General features: G+C 37.1%; 2 protein-coding genes across 7 annotated transcripts in view; one reads left to right on the top strand and one right to left on the bottom strand.

The window, feature by feature from the left end:
• KIF4A (kinesin family member 4A) overlaps positions 1-11,326 on the bottom strand; it is a 125,200-nt gene extending 113,874 nt beyond the window's left edge. For both annotated transcript variants that reach the window (XM_079124896.1, XM_079124895.1), the window contains exons 1-7: positions 11,230-11,326; positions 10,775-10,919; positions 10,560-10,670; positions 6,629-6,819; positions 5,098-5,190; positions 2,275-2,441; positions 1,945-2,039 (exon numbers count right to left, since the gene is read on the bottom strand). In XM_079124896.1, the coding sequence (XP_078981022.1) occupies positions 1,945-2,039; positions 2,275-2,441; positions 5,098-5,190; positions 6,629-6,819; positions 10,560-10,670; positions 10,775-10,901 (784 nt within the window). In that variant the 5' untranslated portion in view covers positions 10,902-10,919; positions 11,230-11,326. The remainder of the gene's footprint in view (positions 1-1,944; positions 2,040-2,274; positions 2,442-5,097; positions 5,191-6,628; positions 6,820-10,559; positions 10,671-10,774; positions 10,920-11,229) is intronic.
• A 170-nt stretch (positions 11,327-11,496) lies between these two features.
• Positions 11,497-12,374, top strand: part of PDZD11 (PDZ domain containing 11) — a 117,026-nt gene continuing 116,148 nt past the window's right edge. For 4 of the 5 annotated variants that reach the window (XM_079124940.1, XM_079124939.1, XM_079124937.1 and 1 more), the window contains exons 1-2: positions 11,497-11,598; positions 12,060-12,159. In XM_079124940.1, the coding sequence (XP_078981066.1) occupies positions 12,073-12,159 (87 nt within the window). In that variant the 5' untranslated portion in view covers positions 11,497-11,598; positions 12,060-12,072. Of the gene's footprint in view, positions 11,599-11,711; positions 11,866-12,059; positions 12,160-12,374 lie in introns of those variants that run through there. The other variant, XM_079124938.1, reaches the window with a different exon arrangement.

Here is a 12,374-nt window from a genome sequence, read left to right on the forward strand (position 1 = left end):
GGTGGTGCATGCCTATAATGCCAGTTACTAGGGAGGCTGATGCAGGAGGACTACAAGTTCAAGGCCAGTCTGGACACCTTAGCAAGACCCTTTCTCAAAATAAAAAGGTTTTGGGAATGTAGCTCAGTGGTAAAATACCCCCAAGTTCAATCACCAGTACCCAGGGGGATGGATATAAAATACTGATATATACTACAACATGAATGAACCTTTCAAACCTTACACTAAGTGAAAAATGTCAGTCACAAAAGATCACATATATGATTTTTATGAAATGTAGGTTAGTGGTTGTCTAAGGCTAGGGAAAGTGGTAGGAATGGAGAATGAAAGCTAATGGCATGGCGCTTCTTTTGGGGGAGATAAAATATTCTAATATTAGATTGTGGTAATGCCTGCACAACTTTGTAATTATACTAAAATCCATGAATGTGTACAGTTTAAATGGTTGAGTTTTATAGTACTTTATAAAACTTTATATCAGTACTTTATATCAGGACAGCTGCTAAATAATTCAGAACTGTATACCTAAAAGATGATAAAGAAGGTCTATCAACCTTTAAAAACTGTTTTAAGAAGGTTAAATCTCAAAGTGCAAATATAGAACAAAAAGGGCACTTTTAAATACATTCAGAACAAAAAGCTGAATGAGGAAGTAACAGGTCTCTGGCCTATGCCAGCAGTATGAAAATGATAAATGACAGAGACAAAATTCCTCAAATACTATTTCTGCGTCTGCCTTTTTAGTTCCCGAGAGGGAACAGAAGCCCAATATGAGTAAAGAGGTAGTAAGAACCCAACTACTTTAAAAAGAGTTCAAATATCTTGAGTCAGATGAATTATTGCTAAGGGAACTGAGAGTATTTTAAAAGACACCGCTGAAGCTTTGTCAAAGATCTTTGAGGAATCACAAAGATGTTGCAGAAGGCTGAGCAGACATAATTTCAAGTTTAAAAAAAAGGGTAAAAGTTAATTCCATAAATTACAAACCAGTAAATTTGATGTAAGTCTAGAAAGGATTATTACAAAGTCATCTTACAAGAACCTGGAAATGGAGGAATGAGCACTAGAAGCAACTTGAGTTAACTAAGAAAAAGTTAATCTAGGCTAATCATTTCTTTTTTTGTGTTTTTACTAAGCTGTTAGCTTTGATAAATATAGTAGACGTAGTAGATCTGGACTCAGTAAGGCATTTGACAAAATATTTCATGAGATCCTTAAGAACAAACTGTGAAAGAAGCTAGATGTTATTTTCTGTTAAAGAGATTAGTAACCACTTAAAGGATCATTCCCAAATCATACAGATCACCAGGTAACTATTATGCTAGGTTTCTAATAACATACAACATAGGAATTTTCTAGCTTTAGGCACCTGATCATTTAAATTCAACAATTTAAAGGAAGATATGGAAACCATGCTGATGAGGCTTATACACGACGACATCTGAAAGGGATAGTGAATACTTGGAATGAGAATCAGGGTACTGCTTTTATTTATAAGTCATTGTGGGTAAAACAAAACAAGGGCCAGATACGAATTTCACACCTGAATTAAAAAATGAGTGTATGGGAAAGAAATAAGTTTTACCATTGTTGAAATCATCCTCAAACTTAAATTGCACCTACTGTTAGAATGTGTTCTGAGCAAGGCACAGTGGCATATATCTGTAATCCCAGCAGCTTGGGAGGCTGAGGCAGAAAGATTATGAGTTCAAAGCCAGCCTCAGCAATTTAGTGAGGTCCTAAGCAATTCAGTGAGACCCAGTCTCTAAATAAAATACAAAATGGGCTGAGGATGCGGCTCAGTGGTTAAGTGCCCCTGGGTTCAATCCCCAGTACCAAAAAAAAAGAATGTGCTCTGAAATATCGCAGTTGGAACACCAGCAATATCAGTAAAAGTACAGAAGATTTTTTTTAATCTACAACTTTGACCTTAATTAATCATACCCTCTTTTAGACGATCTCCTTCAGCCTTGGTTTTCTTCTGTCTTTCTGATCCAGCAAGGTCTACAAGATGCAGCTTGGAGCGGAAGCTGCTATTCCTATGGCAATGACAGGAAGAAATAAGTGAGAATAATACACAAGTTTGAGAGTAGCTGTGTATCAAAGCTGAGCTGCTAGCTCTCACTTTTTTTTCAAGTCAGTTTATATAGGTCCACTGGTCACTAATGCTCACCATTCTGATGTCAGATGGTTAGTCAAAGCATTTGAAGCAGCAGCCCAGTATTCAATCTTAATAGAACATAAAAAATCTTGAATCTTGAAATTATAACTTACTTGTCATTTTTCTTTCTTTGCTCTACAGAAATTGTAAAGATGGCATGAGATCGTGACGACTGGGAGTTCATAGCTGTGGATGCCACAGTCCTACAGTTGTTGCCCTGCTCCAAACAGGAAACAGTATCCAATGCAACTAGAACAGTCTTCTCTGTGAGTCCCACAATCTAATTCCAAGAAAGAAACATTTCTTTTATGATTAATATTTCAAATGATTAGTAAGAAATACAGGGATTGGTGGTTTAAAAAATGTCTTGATACTCCAGTCGAAACTCAATAGTCATGAAATAAGAACTCTGTGAAAATGACCAGAAACCAAAGTCTCTAATCTTCTCTAAGAACTTAATAAACAAGGGTACTTGCTAATACCAGAGCTAGAAAAGATCTCTAGATTTTAGGGTAGTGATGGCCCCAAGTGAAGGTAAATTTGGGCCCTGAAAGAGAACAAGCATAATGCAAACAGCTATGGTATTTTCCTTTGCAACTTTATCCTCCACGTGACTCCATGCACCTCCTTGAACTTCTGACCCATTTGATACCTCGTCTTCACTAGAGGAAATAGCACTGAATAGTTTTTGCAGGATTCGGAATCCAGGAAAATAGGGTCTCATGTTTGGTACTGTATTCACCTGGGAGAACTTATATGAATTGAAATTTTGTGGACACTCTAGTAACATAGGACTAGATGATTATGAAGTCCTTTCTAACCCCAATTTTCCAAATTTTTTGGCAGTACCAGAGATAGAGCCTAGGACCTTGCATGTGGAAGACAAGTGCTCTACCACTAAGCTATATCCCCAGCCCAAAGATGCTGATTTTATTACTCCATAGCTCTTAAAACTATATCTACAGCCCTAATTTCTAGTCCTTTATTTCTGTCTGCTACTTACTCTTTGAAATCAACAAATTATAAGCCAAATTCATCTTTCTTCAACTAACAATGATTCCCTTCACTACTTCTCCATTTATATTAATATCTCTATTCTCATTATCTCAAAACCTCAGATCATCTTCAACTAAACTTCTCCCATTCCTCCATAATCCCATATATCACTGATTCACAGTCATTCTTCATTTAAATCCATCACTTCCTTTTCCTTTCCAAATCACACTTTCTGAATCCAGGCTTATATTACTTCCTGTTTGAAAAATAAGGCAATAGGCCTGGGGTCATAGTTCTGTGGTAGAGCACTTGTCTAGCATGTGAAGCACTGGGTTTGATTCTCAGCACCACATGTAAGTAAATAAATAAAATAAATGTTCATTGACACCTAAAAAAATATCTAAAAAAAAGAAAGAAAAATAAGGCACCAATTTCCTCAGCTGGTCTTCCTCATCCTTGCCTTTTGTCTTTTCAATCCATTTCTGTTTAATTTTCCTAAAACCTTGCTTCCTAAAATGTCACCAAACTACTAAACCCTGTGCTAGATAATGAGGATACAGATTTTAAAATGTTCTCCTAAACTTCAGAAGCTAATGTAGTTGGAGAGATATACATGTAAGATACAAACGTGGTAAAAATTAGCCATGGCAATCTTTTGTTTAGAAGTAAATAGTTTATATCCTGTTTAGAGGGACAGAAACTAAGCTTTTTATCCTAGTTTCATAATCTTGTTCTAACATACCTCCTGCTATTCCCAGCCCAAATCCTCTAGTCCAGACTAGTCTAGACTTATCCAGCGTTCCTGTTGAAAGTATTCCTTACTATAAGAATGCTCTTATTTCTTTTCTCTATTGACTTAAATCCCATCCATCCCATCTAAGGGATTTTTACAAACTTGTCCTTATCCACCCAGATTTGTGCATCTTATTTCAACAAGGCCTGGGATTTAATTGCTTAGAATAGGAAATAGGAAAGATCTTGGAACAGGGTCCAATGCTGACTCAGTACCAACATTCTTTTGGTGACAGCAGATATTTTGTCAGGTTTCTTACTGTCACTATCTGAACCACCTTTCTGTATTCAAATTTATGGGACTTGATACTTCAGGCCTTGCTTAACGACTTTGAAGGGAAAAAACTCGGAAGCACAGGTATTTGCCCCTTATCACTTCCTTAAACCTTCAACTTTCCTTTTTTTTCTTTATGCAGAGAAAGGAGGGAAGGAGGAGAAAATGGGTAAGATATTATTTCTCCATATTTTATCAAGTCTGTATTACCTATTCTCACCCATTTCGAGCCTCTGATTCTCCTACCCCTGAATACTCAAGCTCCTCCTCCTGATCCTGCATCGATACCATGTGATAGAGGTTCCCACAAAAGTGTTCTTCTTCCTATGGTACTTATGAGTTTTAAAAAATTCATATTCAATTTTCATTTTTATATCATTCTAGGACCTAGGACAATGTATATTATAATACTATCCAATAGAATTTTCTATGATCATGAATACATCCTATACCTATGCTCTTCTATAAGGTAGTCATAAGTCACTTATAACTACTGAGTCCATGACATGTGGCTAGTGTACCAGAGGAACTGAATTTTAAATTTCATTCCATTTTAATTAATTTAAATCTAAATAGTTACTTATGACCATATTGGAAATCTCAGCCTCAAGAACTCTGTAACAATTATTTAATTGATATTAGTATTCCATCAAGAAGTAACAGGAAGGTGATAAAATTGAATGAGTTCCCTGCTTCCTTCCCCATAAGAGCTACCATCGAGGAATTCTAGATTAATAAAGGCAGTTTTAGAACCACGCAAAACCTAAAAGACTGAGATTAGTTAGTAGTCATTTAAAACCATAGTGGCAAATAAAAGGGATGTGAACTTTAGTAGTTGCCAACATTTTTAATATCAAATAAAAGATAAACACACCTTTATGCCTTCCTTTGGATCTTCCCGGATATTTATTTGAGAGGCTTTCTCACGAGATGGGCATAGAAGATCCAAAATTTCTTCATTGTAAATCTGATATTGTTGAAAGTAAAGTGGCAAAAATAAGCTGTTAACAGTAGCAATCTGTGTGTGGTGGGAACATAGGTCACTTTAAAAACAATATTCTTAGTTGTAGATAGACACACTTATTTTATTTTGTTTTATATGGTACTGGGGATCAAACCCAGTGCCTCACGTGCTAGGTAAGTGCTGTACCACTGAGTCACAACACCAGCCCCAACATAGGTAATTTTTAAAAATACTTTGTGACTTCCTGTACTTAAAATTTTGTTTACAATGAACATGTTTAATGCTTAGAATTAAGAAAAGGGGTCATGGTCATGGTGTGTCTCAGTGGTACAGCTATTGGAGCTTGCCTAGCATGCACCAGGCAGTTAGTAAGATCACCAGCACCACACACACACAAAGGACTTTAACCTTGTATTTAACCATTTGATGTTTTATAAGAATGAATTCACATATTACTTGTAAGAAAACTGAGACTACTCTCTTAGGACAGAGTCTCATAGGAATAGCAGACCTTTTAAGAGTTACATGGGTTTTCCAATTCAGTTCTTTGATGGTGTCCTAACAATACCACCTTCACCAATTTTGTTAAAATGTGAACAGTGGGTCCTCGGGGGAGGACAGTATGGAGGCTGGGAGCGAGGAACATGAAAGGGAAAAGTAGCAACTAATATTTCAATAGCAAGTACAACTGTAAGTAACTGACAACTAAGTTTAACACAGGGTAAGCACTATATTTGTTTGCTATTATTGCTGATGCTAATTATTTAACATGTCACTTAGCCATAGTAGACCTCAACAAATATGTGTTAAACAACTCAATATTTCACCCTTTATTTTGGTACTGGAGATTGAATTCATGAATCCAGGGGTGTTTTACTACTGATCTATATCCCAAGTTCTTTGCATTTTTAAAAATTTTGAGACAGGATCTAACTAAGTTGCTGAGGGTCTGGATAAGTTGCTGAAGCTGGTCTTGAACTTACAGTTCCCCTGTCTCAGCTTCCCAAGTTCTGAGAATACAGGCAGGCACCACTGAACCCAGCTTCACCCTATTTTTTAATAGAATTCTTCAGGAGGCAGCAGAATTATAACTTAAGCCTCAAGACAGTAAAGGGAAATCAAATACTTTTTCATATTCTCTATGGGGAATCAGTGATAGAGGCCAAACTGGAATTAAAAAATTCCTATCATCTTTTGATATGGCAATGCCAATTCCTCTAACAATCAGATTAAATACACTATTCCAATAAGAAAAGAAAAGAATTGGGTCAGAGCCAGATCCAACTGGGCTAGTACATTTTCTCTATCAATTTATTAAAATTCAATTTACTAAAAATGCAATTTACTAACCTGAGTCATGCCAGGAAAAAATCTGATTTGGATTTATTTTTCTATCCAAAGATAACTTTGAATTCAGAATAATTAAAGATAAATCACTTACCTCCAAGTAAGATACTTTTAGAGTAAATTCAAAGTCACTCTTTTTATCAATTTCTTTAAATAGCAGTTGTATTACCCTAGGAATGACCCCAACTGTTGGTTCATTTTCTTGCTCTGCAGTATATGCACCTCCCATTGAATAGGTTTTTCCAGAGCCAGTCTGCCCATAGGCCAAGACAGTTGCATTGTATCCTGGCAAAATAGAAGTCACATGCAAAGGGGTGCTCAAACATTTTCATCCAATCAATATACTCTGTTTCCTTCAGCAATTACTTCTAACAAAATTGAGATTGCTCTCTCAAGACAATCTTTTAGGAATAGCAGACACAAAGAAAAGCTTTGTTAAGGCCATGACTTATGCTATTCAAAATAAGCAAAGAAAAATACTAACACCAAATTGTGGCCCCTCTTGACAACTCTTAAAACTTAGGAAGTCAAACACTTAACAATAATGAAGGTGGCTAAGTCATGGTCAAAAGACTTTGGGAAATTTATAATTTTACTGTCTTCCTACCTTGAGCAATTCTAAATTATGGGAACTAAATGAAAAACTTAGAAACTACATAAACAGAAGGGATTCTGGCATATATTCCTTGGATTAAGATAGTCTTCATTTGAAAAGGTAATAACATTGTTTTTACAATTGATAAAACACCCATTCCCTATCTGAACTCAAGGAGTGTACTTCGTCAATATTATCAGGATTCTCACAGAAATATTATCATTGAAGTATGATTCAATGTGATATATGTCCTTTGCTTTTATAGAGGAGAGTCACCCATTCAAAGATGTTCATGACATAATTAACTCAAAAATACCAGGTTAAAGAAATTGTTAAATGTATGTGTACGTATTGGAAAGGATCAAAAGGATATAAATTATTAACATTCTGATATTTATTTTTAAGTAATAGGATGGTAAGTGATTTTTTTCATTTTTTTCTTTCTACTTGTTTGTATTTTTTAAATTATTAAATGGAATGCCTATTGAGTAGTCACTGTGTTTTCTGTTGGCACCTATATAATCATTATTGTTTGTAAAAAGACCCACAAAGTATATTAATGTTTGAGTTTAGTTTCAGTAAAAATGTTTATCAATCAACTTTTACTTGGTTATTTTCCTTTTATCCCCTAAGTTTAAAGTTATGATTGAAATTAAACCCACCTACAAATATAGCAAAATTTAAAATGTGAAACAATTGGACAATAAATGGGCTATTCTCACCTTAATGTCAATTGCTATAATTCATTAATTAATTATAAGGTCGTAGCTACTAAAAATGTAAGCACAGCAACTATAAATCCAAATTTACTTCAGGTGAAAAAATATGAATTTAGGAAGATGTCCCTTATTAGAGTGGTAGACATGCTCTAAAGGAACATAAGACACGTTTTCTATTTTAAATGATCATAACATTTTTGTGAAGTTTTGAAAGAACATGTTGGTCTAAATTCCAGATGATCAGAGATGCCAAATTGAGAGTTTTACTGTAATATATTGCTGGTAACTCCTGGCATGACTCTGGGGTAAGAGAATAACATTCCATAATTTTCTGCAGTAGCACAGATATGTCTATATAGCAGCATCTTGGGAAACTAGGTTTCAGTACTTTGCACAAAATATCAAGGGTTCTGTAGTACCAGGAGTTCAGAGTACAAGAGGGTGTTGTTGAGCCAAATATGAAAAATAATGGTTTTTTGCAATTGAGGACAATGTTAATCAATGACTGTATACTGGTATCACTTTCTACTTTATATCATCTTTAAAAGAGTATAATTTAATTCTCATAGTTTGCTAAGTTAATAACATGAAAGTTAAAATTATAGTGCTCTTACTAAGCTATTAGTAAGAGTCACATTCTGAGGAAAATGACCACATAGTGAAGGGTCTGATAAACACTTTTTTGGAATAGTTAAAGAAAAGCAGGGATGGTTAATTAAAAAAAGAATTATACAGAACCATGTAACACTCTTCCTAATACGTAAAAAGAAAAGAGTGACTTTATAATTGAGAAACCTGCCAGATTAACACCTTAATCAAATAATAAAAATGAACATCAACAGTAATGGAACAAATCAAAATTATTCCTGACTGATGGGATTCAATTGAGAAGAATACAGAATCATTCCTGTGATATTTCTGCTAAAAGATACACAACCTGGGCTAGGCTTGTGGCTCAGTGGTAATGTGTCCACCTGGCACATGTGAGGCACTGGGTTCAATCCTCAGCACCACATAAAAATAAATAAATAAAGGCATTGTGTCCATCTATAACTAAAACATAATTTAAAAAAAGATACACAACCTGAATCTAATCATAACATCAGGCAAAACAAAAATGAGAATTGTTTACAAAATAACTGGCCTGGAATCTTCAAAAGTGTTAACAACATCAAAGTCAAAAAAAAAGAGACACAAAAACTATTTTATAAGGGAGACTACAGAGGGACCTAGCTAAATCTAAATACATGTGATTCTGAACTAGATCTTGTTTCTATAACGTATACTATTGGGAAAGCTTGAATGGGGCTTGAGGATTAGATTGCATTAATGTGGCAATGCAAATTTCATAAGTATGATGGTTATGTTACCAAAATTAAGTTACCATAGAAGAAAGTCCCTCTTTGTAGGAAATACACACTAGTATTAGGGGGTGATCAGGTCAACAACTCATCTCAAATGGTTCAGGGAAAAAGTTCTTTATGCTAGAAACAACATTTCTATATGTTTCATATTTTTAACCTTTGATGCAAAGTGTTCAATGTGCCCTGAGCCATGATATAATTTTTAAAAAGGTGAATATATATGTTAATAGCTGTTTTCTGGAAGAAATTTTCTCCTTATCTAGAGGGATGAACTAACATCACTGAGTAGAAATTACTGAGAAGTAAATTTCTTCTGAATATAAAGATTTTTCTAACACAAATAAAGTTGTTCAAAAATCAAATATCAAGTGGACTACCCTGAGTCTGAGACTCCTGTTTAGAAAAAACCAGTCACTAGAAATTAACCTAATAGTTATTGCTAAAAAGCATTTTTCTATTGAATGGAAAGTTAAACTAAGTTGTGTGTAAATGAACATTTCAACTTTAAGTCACCATGATTCTACTTCTTTTAAATGAATCTTTATTTTGCAAATGGAATAACCCCTGTACTAGAATAACAATTAGACTTTTCTCAGGTACTACTCTCTTTTAGAACCCTGCCATGGTCTTCAACATTAAAGCCTTAGCTTCTACAATAAAGATTGATAACTAGCCATAGTATTCAGGGGCTTAGGGAAATCCCCTTCCCCACCTCAAATAATTCTACTCATCATTCAAGACCTATATCAAAGGCTCCCTATTCTGTGAAATTCACCCTAAATCTCCCTAACAAGATTAGTGCCATACTTTTTTTCATATCACTTTGTATGGAAGTCATGTTACTTCTGTAGCAGGACTGACTCTGCTATATATTTTTAACTTTTAAAATATTTTTCTTAAAGGTAGGTGCAACAAATTTAAAAAAATTGTGTATGTATTAAGATTATTTATGTAGTCATCTATCTCTTCTACCCCTGGACTTCAAACACTTTCAGGGCCTAGAAGCCATATTATTTATCTTTGAATAAATAATACTGAATCAATACTGAGGCCTGACACTCAAGCAGGTTGGCACACTGATCACCATCAACAACCACCAAAGACCTCATTGTACTCCACTTAGGATCCAGGCAAATGAAAAAATGTACAAGTCAAAGACAAAGAGAAGCACGAAATGCAAATACAGTATAAAACTAGCTTCGAGGGTACAGAGATTTTCACAAATGTTATTAAGCTGTGGGCTTTTCAAAGGCAGGAATCACATTTCATCCATTCCTGAATTTGCAGTGTCCATTCATGGCACAATGTACACACTCAAGAAACGTTCGGCAAATTAAATAGCCTCACCTTTAAATATGCCTTTTATGAGTGGTGCTACTGCTGTATTGAAGACCTCTTCTTGTTCAGTAGAGGGGTCAAACACAAAATCATAGGTAAAGGATTTATCAGTACCAACCACTACCTATGGAAGGCAAGGGACAAGGTGTAAGAAAAATAGCTAGACCACGCCCCTCGCTGCCATTCAACACCAGCTGTTCACAAAGGAGCCCAGGACCTTCTACGCACCTGAGGCTCCCCCGGCACGAAGGAAAGGCACATCTGGCAGCCCTCGCTAATCTCTTTAGGGACTAGAGGGCGACAACGCAGTGCCACTCTTACAGGAATTCCCTTAACCTCCTCCTTCATCATCCTAGCTCAGTACCGTCTCTGTAGGGGAGAAAAAAAGCTTACTGATGAATCTTGGTATGTTGGCAGGGGAAGGAGGCCCTCCAAGAGGGTAGGAGCATTGGGAAACTCAGCCTTCGCCAAGGCAGCCTCCCCTCCCACGGGATTGCTGCCCCAGGAGATTACTCTTGAACTTGGCCACAACGGAACGGCCGGTTAGCCCGACACTCGGAAGAGTGAAGTGGCGTCTAAAATGAAAAGAAAAAACTCCAAGGAAGACAGCGACAAATAACAAAGCCCCAAGGTACAGGGAATGGCAGAATCTGAGCTAAGATGCGCCCCCTCAACTCACCCAACTAAACGTCCCTTTCCCCGGTCTTCCCCGGTCTCCAGGCGCCCTATCCCAACTGGAGTTTTAACCGCCAAGTTTCAAATCGGTTCCAGAGGCGCCAGCCAATTGGAGCGCAGATAGCCTGCAGGCGGAGCACACACGTTGGCGCGCTCCTGATGACGCGTTGGGGAGGGGAGGGCAAGTTGGTCGCACCTAGGCCCCGTCGAGACGCGTTGGGGAGGGGAGGGCAAGTTGGTCGCACCTAGGCCCCGCCCCTTTTCGACGTTACTGAGGATCCGCTTCCGGTTCCCATGTTGCTTCGGCGGTGAGCCGAGCCTCGTTTGTCTGAGTGCTTTGGTGCTGCTGAGGTGGTTTGGCGTTTAATCAGTGGTGAGCGCGGGACTCGGGCAGGATACAGGACGGGGAACCGGAAGGTAGCCGGTGGTGAAGGAAGAGTTGGTCTGGGGAGTCTAGAGGGCGTGGGGCGGTGTTTGGCCCGGAGTCCCTTTGAGGAGTTGGAGTCAGCACTCCTTGGATTTCAAAAGTAGATCTTTTTAGACGCCACCCTGATTTCCTCTTCTATAGGATGAAGACAGTAACAACTGTTTTGCTGCATTGCTGTGGGAAATGAGATCATGTCTCTAGAATACGTAACAGGTTGTTTGGCATCCAGATATTTAGCAAAGTTAATAATTTTTTTCTCTTATTTCTTTCTTCTCCAAATCTTAAAACCAAATGTGGGCTAGACATATAGACTGATAACCTTGGAATGGGTTGGAGCTGCTTTCTGAAACTTGCTGGGCTACTATCCCTTTTGAATTACTTGTTGGCCTTGATTTGCCTTCTTCTAGGGTCTTGCCTGAGATGGACAGTCGAATTCCTTATGATGACTACCCAGTGGTTTTCCTGCCTGCCTATGAGAATCCTCCAGCATGGATTCCTCCTCATGAGGTGGGAACCATCAGTAGGGAATTTTTCCCCGTGAGTGCGAGATGATGCGTGAAAGGTAGAATGGCAGTGTTAGAAAGCTAAGTGGAGAGTGAATCTTAGCCCTTGTTTTAGCCAAAGGACCTAGAAGCTGAATTGTTAACAACAAAGACCAAATGAAAATTTCTAATGGAAGCCTACTGCCAGTGAATTCTGGAAACAGCACTAGTTTCCATTTT

The sequence above is a fragment of the Sciurus vulgaris genome, assembly GCF_902686455.1.
Source record: "Sciurus vulgaris genome assembly, chromosome: X".
Classification (NCBI taxonomy): Eukaryota; Metazoa; Chordata; class Mammalia; order Rodentia; family Sciuridae; genus Sciurus; species Sciurus vulgaris.